General features: G+C 38.2%; 2 protein-coding genes across 2 annotated transcripts; one reads left to right on the top strand and one right to left on the bottom strand.

Annotated features, from left to right (window-relative positions):
- Positions 1-1,833: 1,833 nt before the first annotated feature.
- LOC110783399 (stearoyl-[acyl-carrier-protein] 9-desaturase, chloroplastic) lies at positions 1,834-6,881 on the top strand. Its single transcript, XM_021987742.2, has 3 exons — positions 1,834-2,184; positions 4,573-5,077; positions 6,137-6,881. The coding sequence occupies exons 1-3, from the start codon at positions 2,051-2,053 to the stop codon at positions 6,695-6,697; spliced, it is 1,200 nt and encodes a 399-aa protein (XP_021843434.1). The 5' UTR covers positions 1,834-2,050; the 3' UTR covers positions 6,698-6,881.
- A 1,816-nt stretch (positions 6,882-8,697) lies between these two features.
- LOC110783259 (uncharacterized) lies at positions 8,698-9,581 on the bottom strand. The gene has a single exon (XM_021987569.2). It carries the CDS (start codon positions 9,427-9,429, stop codon positions 8,869-8,871), a length of 561 nt encoding a protein of 186 aa, XP_021843261.1. The 5' UTR covers positions 9,430-9,581; the 3' UTR covers positions 8,698-8,868.
- Positions 9,582-10,545: the final 964 nt, after the last annotated feature.

Here is a 10,545-nt window from a genome sequence, read left to right as displayed (position 1 = left end):
TTAATAGTGATGCATGTAACACGTGTATTGCACTTGCTTTATGCAATGGTGTCCTATTTTTTAACTCGCTTTTCATCTCTACTTGATGTATACTTTAGGGATCGGATATGAATAGAAGTACTATATAGGATGGATTTTTTTTATTTTTTATTTTTAAAAAAAAGGTATATAAGCTAGATATAGTTATATCTTGAGATTGACAAATAGTGAAAATATTAAACATAAATACCAAAAAGTTCCCAAAATTACCTTTGCACCCCCACTTCCCCTCCGATAAACAACAGCGTAGTGGAGAATTAGTATTCGCAATCCTTTTCTTGTTTTTATAAACCGCACTATTCAGATCTCTTTCCTCCAATATGGTAAGGGTTAAAGTCTACTATAAACTCGGTTGTACTTTAAAGAGCGTGCATCAACAATTAAATTGGTAGCACATGTATTGCACTTGCTTTATGTTGGGTATGGATTCGAACCGAGTCAAGGTCAACGTACTAGTCTTTCAATCGGGTCAAAGTAGCAACATTAGGATACAATTATGAGTGTGTGGACGTGAGTTATTTGAGCCGAGTCAGTTTTGTCAGACCACCTTGAACATTTTTGTGTGTGAAAGTAGTCAACGTGAATATTACTACTACTACATTGATCATTACAAAATTACAATTGTACCCCACTCACCTCCCAAAAATAATCACCCAATGACAAATTAGTTACCGCAATCAGTTCCTTGTTTTTATAGCTGCACTATTCATGTATTGGGTTTTAGGATAAAGCTTCTTTCCTCCAACTATGATGGTTATTGGGTTTTAGGATAAAGCTTGTTATACACCCGGTTGTACTTTAGAGAGAGTGTATGTACAATGATATTGGTAGCACGTCTATTGCACTTGCTTTATTCTAGGTATAGATCAACTCAAGTCAAGTAGGTCAATTTTTCAATCGAATCAAATTCGAAAAGCTACATTAGGTACAATATGAGTTGTGTAAAACTTGTGTCAAGTGATTTTTGTCAGATCATCTTGAACATTTTTTGTGTGCGTGTGAAAGTAATCAACTTAAACATCACTACTACATTAATCATTACAAATTACAATTGTACCTTCACTCCCTCCAAAAATTAGTGGCAAACTAGTAATCACAACCCTTTCCTTGTTTTTATAAACCGCATTATTCATGTCTCTTTCCTTCAGGATCCAACTATTATGAATTTTAACCTTTAGGGTAAAGTCTATTATACTCTAAAGAGCGTGCATCAACAATGATACTGGTAGCATGTGTATCGCACTTGCTTTATGTTGGGTGTGGATCACTGGGTCAAGTAGGAAGTTTTCCAATCTGATCACATTTGGAAAGCGTAACACTAGATACAATATTCCCTTCGTTTCTGAATATTTGCAACAATTTGACTTTTGCACTATTTATACATTAACTTTGACCACAATTGCTTACTAATATACTTAGTATAAAAAAATCAAACGATATTGTGTAATATGTTGTTAGATTAGTCTTAATGTACATTTTTCAAATATTTCAAACTTTCATAGTTTTTACTACAAAGTAATATACAATTGCATATTTTATCGCCAAATTAATACATTAATAAATGTGTCCGTCAAACGGTTGCAGTATTCTAAACGAAGAGAGTATGAGTTGTGTAGACTTAAATTGTGTCATTTTGGTCGAGACAGTCTTATCAGATCAACTTAAACTTTTTTTTGTGTGTGTGTGTGAAAGTAATCAACTTGAACATTACTACTTCATTAGTCCTTACAAATTACATTTGTACCCCTACTCAAAACTTACACATAGTGGCAAATTAGTAATCACAATCCCCTTTCGTTTGTTTTTATAAACAGCACTAATTTGGGTCACTTTCCTGCAAATCCCAACAGTTTCGATACTCTGCTCTCTCCCTCCCTCTCTTCCTTCCTCGTTGAGATCGTCCTTTTTCTCTCTCCTCTTTCTGGTAACAAAACCAGAATCCAACACTTTACAAACACACACAGAAAAGGGGTGAGAACGTAACAAGAACAGTAACAAAAAACAGAAAAAAATGGCATTGCAACTTCAACACCCATTGACATTTCAATCATCAAAATCACCTTCTTCATTACCAATCCGTCGATCTCATCTTCTCAGATCTCCTCATCGCGTTTCCATGGCTTCCACCATTGGCGTCACCTCCAAGTCAGCTCCCTTTTCCCTCCTTTTCAATTTTTTTTTATTGTTTTTTCATTGATTTTTTGTATGATTTCTCACATGGGTATTGCTTCAATCGAAGTTAATTTTTCTGGGTTTGAATTTAATTTCTGTGATTTACCCCCTTTTCAATTGGGTGTTCTTATTGAAAATCGGTGTTCTTAATGTTTAATGGTTATACTTCAGTTTGCGGGTTTTGATTGTTGATCGAGGTTGTATTTTATTATGATCTTAGTTCAATTTTTTAATTTGAATTTCTCAATTTATTCTGTTTTATTTTTTTCGAGATTTGGTGCTTTTGCATGTGTGTATTTGAACTTTTGAAGTAACCTGGAGAGTGTTTGCTGGGAATGGCAGGTGAAGATTGCTTTCGTTAATTTCTAGGTGTTTAATTTTAATAATAATATAATTCCTTATCAATTTTCCTGTATTTATTTTGATTTACGCCATTTTTGTGGAGAATTTTGTTTCTATGTGATGATTCACAGGTTGTTTTTCTATTTCTAGCTCAATTATTGTCATTGGATTTTGTTTTATGTCATCCTAATTTGGTTAATTTAATTATTAGTTTCAGCTAGCTTCCTATCATGTCAGACCGTCTTACACTTGCATAACTATTCGACCATACCAATGAGGTCATAACATAACAGTGCATGTGTACGATAGGTCTCAGGTTCGATTCCCCCGCCCCCATTTGTAATTTGTATTGCCTTTGTGGCTTATTCGCACCAAAACATAACTACCCGACCATGCTCAATAGGCCAATAGTAAGACAATGTGTACAAAATTGGTGATATTACCCGTCAGACGGTATTTTACAAGAATTTGTATGGAGTATTGATATCTATAATGATTTCAATATTTTGTCAATTTGGAACTTGTCATCTTCAAAGTGTCATTCTCAGTGAAGTTTATGCATGCCATTTGCCGACTCTTTTTGTTTCATTTGATGACACATTGATTAGTTTCGGTGTTAATAGTCTTGGAAGTTGACCATTTGTTAACTTCAGAGTGCTTAGCAATTAAGTATCAGAAGAAAATGACATCTAAATCTACATTACATACCTGTAACTCAGTAGTTATCTGTTTCTGACCCAGTATTAAAAATAAATGGGATTTGTGTAATGATGAAATTAACCGAGTATTAATTCCAACGATGGAGATGGGATTTAGACATTTCGTGCATTCGTGTCTTGCTATGGTGATATGTTTTCTAAATCAACTGTCTGTGTCTTGTATTTTTTTGTTTGAAGTATATATAACTTGACTATTCAATGTATTATGTACCTCGAGTACCCGTGTTGGATATGTGACAATCTGCCTTGGGTTTGAACCCTTGACATGCAAACTAGTTGTGAAAAATGGTCGAGTTTGACACCTGGATACCTATATTGTGCTCATTTGCTCAATACTAGAGGTAGATTCTAGGTAACACAGATTTGTAGAGTATACCCCTCTTGTTGATTAAGGAGACTTCCAAACAAACTGATACACTGATAACTGTTATCGGTAGTTTGTTATAATGCGCAATACCACTCGCTTGGCTTGACCTAGCTGATCCCAGTGTCTTTAGAGAACACATCCATTGTAATGGAGTCAGTTACCCCAGTGATTGGCATCTGTTACAGAACTCTACTTTTTGGTTCTGTTTAGTGGAATGTGGAGATTTTAAGTTGGTCAACTTAATTTGGAGATTTTAAGTTGGTCAACTTAATATACACAATTTCTTTGGATTACTGTGCTTGGTTTTTAAGCCCCAGCTCATATCAGCCCGAGTCTTGCTTTTGCTGGCTGTCAATGGACTTGTTTGATTATTCGCAGTCTGGTCTGTTGATTAAATTTTCGTTCGGAAAATTACGACCATGCCTTTATGCAGGGCCATAGAATTAGGGTTTTTAATCCCTGACCAGACCCGATGACCCGACTCGAAGTCGACCTGAGGTCCTGAACTGAACCCCGAATGACTTAAAATCGACCCAATTTGACCAATTTATCATATTTTGTAGTAAGTTTTACAATATTTCTGATATTTTTCTACACAACCCGAAATTTGTCTGAAACCAAACCTGACCCATTGAACCAAATTGCCACCCCTACTTAGAAAGTTAGAATACAACCTACCCATTGTTTCTTCCAATTCCCCAATAATGGTTTCCCTGCCACCCAGGGAGTTGATGGAAACACCAACCAGTACCCCCATCCCCTGATTCTCTGTATTATCTGTTGATGTTGCTTCTAGTTGCTGTCTTATTTCTACCGGCATTTTCTAACTTATTGAGCAAAGTTTTGTTAACTCTGGCGACTTTGTCATGCATAGATTTTCAATACTTGTGTGTCAGTTCTTTTGCCTAACTCCAATAATCTTCTTTGATATAGGGAAACCCCAAATGGTAAAAAGCCATTCATGCCACCAAAGGAAGTACATGTGCAGAAGACTCACTCATTACCACCCCAAAAGGTTGAGATGTTCCACTCTTTAGAAAATTGGGCCGAGGAAAACCTTCTCGTACTTCTAAAACCCGTCGAGAAGTGTTGGCAACCACAAGATTTTCTACCTGACGCTGCATCAGAAGGATTCGACGAGCAAGTCAAGGAGTTGAGGGAAAGATCTAAAGAACTATCTGATGATTACTTTGTTGTTTTGGTTGGTGATATGATTACAGAAGAAGCTCTTCCAACTTACCAGACTATGCTTAACACATTGGATGCGGTTCGAGATGAGACTGGTGCGAGTCTTTCTCCTTGGGCTATCTGGACTAGGGCGTGGACTGCTGAAGAGAACAGACATGGTGATTTATTGAACAAGTATCTTTACCTTTCTGGACGAGTTGATATGAGGCAAGTGGAGAAGACGATCCAATACCTGATTGGATCAGGAATGGTAAGATTCTTATCACAGTTATATGGTCACTTCTTTAATCTTTATGCTTACCCTGTTACTGAATTTTGTTGCAAAATTGTGGAATGCACCCCTTTATGTCTGTTTTAAACAAAAATTAAATAGAGTATGTGACTTAACTAAACTCACCATGAAGGTGTAGGTTTGAAAGCGCACTTAAAGATCTAGCACTTGGTTTGCCTTAATAAAGTATGTGTAAAGAACTGATATTCTTGAGCATAAAAATAGTGGCAGAAATGCTTGAAAGATGATGAACACAAAATGGGATACAAAATGGCCACGAATCTCTGGGTTTAGTCACTTCAGGTCACCACTCTCCAAACCCTAAGGTTTACCAAAATTCTCAACCTCCCTTCCATAACATAATGTGCCTTATTTATAACCATTCTAGTATTCTACTACACCTACCTAATTTGTCGTTTACCTAATATCATTCACTACCTATTATACCCTTCCCTTACATTTGATTCATTATAGTATGATTCAGAAAATAGGTTCGGATAGGGATAGCAAGTTCAGGCGGAAAAAAAATGAATCCTTAAAGCAAAAGTATTCAGCTTCTGGTGGTAGTTTTATTATGCAGTGAGTAATTGTGTTTCCTGGGAGCTTTGCGTCTTCTCGTGAATCCCTTAGATCACATCCCTCTATCCACCTCCAAGGCAATAGTTAGACCTAATAAAATATTTAAAAAAATCAGGCCGGGTTAGGGCTGGTCCATGGCAAAAATTCTGCGCCTATAGCTCGGGCCGTATTGGGCTAGACATTTGGTTGAAATTTTCTGCCCAAACCCCATTATTTTGGGTCGGGCCAATTTTATAACTACATTCCCAATTTTGTAGTTGTCCAAATGTCATCCAAAATTTTAAATTCCGGGCCGGGCTCAAAAGCGGGTCTAAAAATTCTGCCCACAACCCGGCATTTTTCGGGCCGGGCTAATGACGATCAAGTCTAGCAATAGTTTGGAATTTCTCTTTGCCTTTTTGTTTGATATCTTAATCTCGGTTTCATCTTTTTTATGTCTTATTATGTTGTTTTTTACAGGATCCAAAAACCGAGAACAACCCATATCTTGGTTTCATCTACACTTCATTCCAAGAAAGAGCCACCTTCATCTCTCACGGAAACACCGCTAGGCTAGCCAAGGACCACGACAATCTCAAACTAGCACAGATTTGTGGGATAATTGCTGCAGATGAGAAGCGCCATGAAACCGCCTACACCAAAATAGTCGAGAAGCTCTTTGAACTCGACCCGAATGGCACAATCTTAGCACTAGCTGATATGATGAGGAAGAAGATAACGATGCCCGCCCATTTAATGTATGATGGTTCGGATGACAACCTTTTTGATAACTACTCGTCCGTTGCTCAACGCCTTGGAGTCTACACCGCGAGGGACTATGCTGACATTTTGGAGTTTCTAGTTCAGAGATGGAACGTGGAAAAAATGACGGGCCTTTCGGGTGAGGGCCACAAAGCCCAAGATTTCGTGTGTGGGTTGGCTCCGAGGATTAGGAAACTAGAGGAGAGAGCTCAAGCTCGGGCTAAAGAAGCATCGCTTGCTCCGTTTAGCTGGATCTTCGGTAAAGAATTGACCGTTTAGACGGTAATGTCGATGAATCGACTATTCTACCCTCCCAGTTTCTCTTTATAGGTCAGTCAGTTTAATTAAGTGATGTAATCCTTTTTATTATGTTTTATGTTGGAATGGAATGGAATGAAGTAAAAGTTGTTGTAGATACCGTTTGTTTGTGTTGTTTTAGTGGAATGCATAAGCATTTTAAGAATAGGGAAACTTGCCTTTAGTTTTTAAGTATGCTTAATTTTGTCTGCCTCCACTCTGAGATCGATCTGTTGTACGGGTGAATTGATTTTATTATCGTCTATGTTGGATCTTGTCGAGCTTGGTTATAAAAGAACGGTCTCTGTAAGTTGTAACCCTAAAAAGCAGGCAGTCACTCTCCACTACTGCGCTGCTTTAGCTACTCTTCAAGCAGTACGAATCGACAATAAGGGCTGTCAAAACGGGTCATCGGTCGGTTACGGGTGTGTATAATCGTTCGGGTATGATTGGATAATGTAGTTGTGTGGGGTCATTGTGCATTTGTGCTTACGCGGATTGAATCTGTGAATTTTATTTTTCGGGTCTCTTTGGTTGGATCGGGTCACTTTTTTACAACCCTGATCATACCCCCCTTGGCTTCCTCTACTTCAGCCCTATAACGGGCCGGTGGCCGGGTTGGAATAAAGTAGACCGGGACATAATTTACGGGCCGGATTGGGTCAGAACTTAATGGGCCATACCCGACTGGGCTTTGTTTGGGCTTATATGTACTTCAAATGGCATTAGATACGGACGGGCTGGTCTGGGCCTGACCATACCACACGAAGCAACCACCATTATCCCAGAAAACAAAAATAAATAAAAAGATTCAAACTGTAAACAAAATCTGCAGTATCTTCCACCATAGGTCTCACGGTGAGGGCTTTTAACGGGCCTCCAGCCCATTGAACAGGTCTAGTTTTACTCTCACCATAATCTAAAAACAGATATAAAGCTAGATATCTATGCCCTTCACCAGAAGGGAAAAATGGAAGAGAAAAGCAAGAAGAAAAGGCAAAGTGTTGATAAAACAAACAAAACCAATAATAGGAGCATTGATTAACCAGCTTCTTTGCATCAAATTTGCATAAACAGTCTCTGGGAAGCAGATGCCATATAATTAATACATAGGTTGGTTTCTCCAGTCTCCACTACCGCGCTGCTATAGTAGCTACTCTTCAAGCAGTACGAACCTCCTATACTTTGTTCAGCCCTACAACAGTCTATCATACCGCGAACTCATACACAACATTCTCCAACCCCACATCGTGCAGTGTCGTAATTTTCTGTCAACGAGGCAGTATCCGATATATATAGAGTTGGCTGAAAGTCTCTTCAACAGTTCAACTCAAACTAGTACTTTTCTGTCAACAGAAGCTTTATCACTGATCAAAAGACAGACCGGGTCAACTGCCTTGCCCATTACGTCGGGTCGGGCAAGATTTCGGGCTGATTTCTACCCAAAACCCACTATTTCGGGGCAAAATAATGGGCAATCTGGTCGGGCTAATTTTTATGACTAAAATTCCAATTTGAGTTGCCTAAATTTTGCATAACTCGGACCGGGCCTAAAAAATTCTGCCCAACCCCACTGTTTTCAGGCCAGGACAGCGGGCCGGGCTCAGGGCTCAGATGATCAGGCCTACTGAAGCTTTATCAAAATTCACAGATCTTTATCAAGCTCTGAAACTGATGCATTAATCAGCTTCTGATACTGAAGCATTGATTTTGGAAGCTGATTTGTCTGCTCCATTCTTGCTCACAGTAAAATTATGAAAACTAATTGCTACATTCAAATACTGAAGCATCCCCATTCTTGTACACAGTACACTTGTACAGTAAAATGGTGAAAACTAATCATTCAGAAAGAAAGCAAGCTGATTTGCTACATTGTTGAGTTAAATCACTAAAGCAGGATTTTACTGTCTTTCCAATGTAGAGAATTGGTGATGATTCAGACAGGATTACAGTTAAAACAAATGCAAAAATCGAAATTAAAATAAAATAAAATAAATAAAATATTGATCATTGATTATTATGTATAATAGCAAACTCATCCATTGCTCATATAGTAGTAGTAAACAATCTTACAATCACAATCAAATTACAAAATAAAATGCCATTAAACTCAAAGAATTGAAAAAATTTCTTGAAAAATCAAATTTCTTGATTTAGACTGCATTAGGGTAAGGCAAATAACCCATTTCTTCCTCAGAACTCCCCACTTTAGAACTCTTCTTAAAACCTCCATTAACACCACCGCCGCCGCAACCTTCAACAACAGCATAATACTTCAAGAAAAAGGCCACCGTCAAAACCACCCACTCCAAACAGAAGATCACAACACAAAGCCCACCAGCCAACTTCAAAATCATAACCCCACTTGATTCCTCCACATAGGACTTAAGACTCCCCAAGAAATCGTCACTCCGAGTGAAGATAAGAACAGAGATTGAACCCTGAAAGATGGCGGTGAGGACTGTGGCGGCCATGTGGGCCCCGTACCACCGTGTGCCACCGGTGCTGGCGGCGTGGCAACCGGCTAAGGCGCCGAGGATGGTGAGGAGTTGGAGGAGGATGAAGAAGAAGCCGCAAAGAGAAGGGATTAAGCGGAGGGACAGAGTGAGGAAGATGCAGCTTGATGCTGCTGCTAAGAGGATGTAGTTGCTGAAGAGGAAGAGTTTCTTGGTTTTGAAGTGGGGTTCTGATGGTGAAACGATTGTTAGACCCATTTTTTCGAGATTTTTCGAGATTTCTGGGAAATTTTGGTGAAATTGGTGGGTTTTTGGGATGATTTTAGGACAGATTAAGAGAGAGAAAACTGGGATTGTGTTGTTGTTCAAGATTTCTTGAAGCTGTGTGAGAGGATTGTTGTGAGAAGAAGGGTGGGATTTGGGGGAAGAAATAGGGGGGAAAAGGGAGTAACGGTCAGAATTCAAAGGGTGTAAGAATGTGACCGTTGGTGGGGTATGAAGACAGCAAAGGTGGTGCAACGGCTAGTTGTTTTGGTATGGAAAAGTCTGGATCTGGATCTTGGTTTTTGTCTTAAACTTGCTCTCCAATTTTTTTTTTTTCTTTTTTTTTTTGAAAGGGCTCTCCCTTTTTAATTTGGTAAGGGTAAATAGGCATATCAAAAGGTGGTTCGGGCCAAATTGAGTTGGGTTTGGTCTGGGTCGGGTTGGGTTCAGATCGTGATAAGAAAATGTTAATCCACTATTTCAGGCCAAAATTAGCGGGGTTTTTTTTAATATTTTTCGGACAAGGTCAATTTTATTACTTTTTTCGTTCCAGAAATATTGCACCATGGTAGACTTTTATTCGTCTAATCATTACTTTGACTCTTAATATCTCAAATAGTGTGCAAGTAAAAATGATAAAAAATTAAAATTCAGAAAATATATATCGATACGAATCTAACATGACCCCACATGACTAAAATTTCCTTACATACAAATCACAAAAAATGGACAAAGTCGTAGTGTGAATAGTTTAAAAAACAAATGGAGCGATATTTCCGGAACGGAGAAAGTATTAAAATTTCATTTTTGAGCTTCCCAAAATCCACCAAAAAAATAAAATTAATCGGGCAAGGCCACCCCAAACCCAAAACACATGCCTGCAAAAGGCCCAAACCCCGTTATATTTGGACCGGGTTGGGCTCAAGATGATCAAGTCTAGTTCTTTATCAACAATAATATAGCAAATAATGCATTTTGTTGATAAATTACTCCCTCTATTCCTGTTTGAAATCTTGCAACTATAAAAATTTTAAGAGAATTCACTCATTTATTTCCAATATATAAGAAAAAACACAGTCATTTGAGTTATTGTTTGATTCGCTCCAATCA

Source organism: Spinacia oleracea, chromosome 4 (assembly GCF_020520425.1).
Source record: "Spinacia oleracea cultivar Varoflay chromosome 4, BTI_SOV_V1, whole genome shotgun sequence".
Taxonomy (NCBI): Eukaryota; Viridiplantae; Streptophyta; class Magnoliopsida; order Caryophyllales; family Amaranthaceae; genus Spinacia; species Spinacia oleracea.
This window is presented reverse-complemented; position numbering and strand designations above follow the sequence as displayed.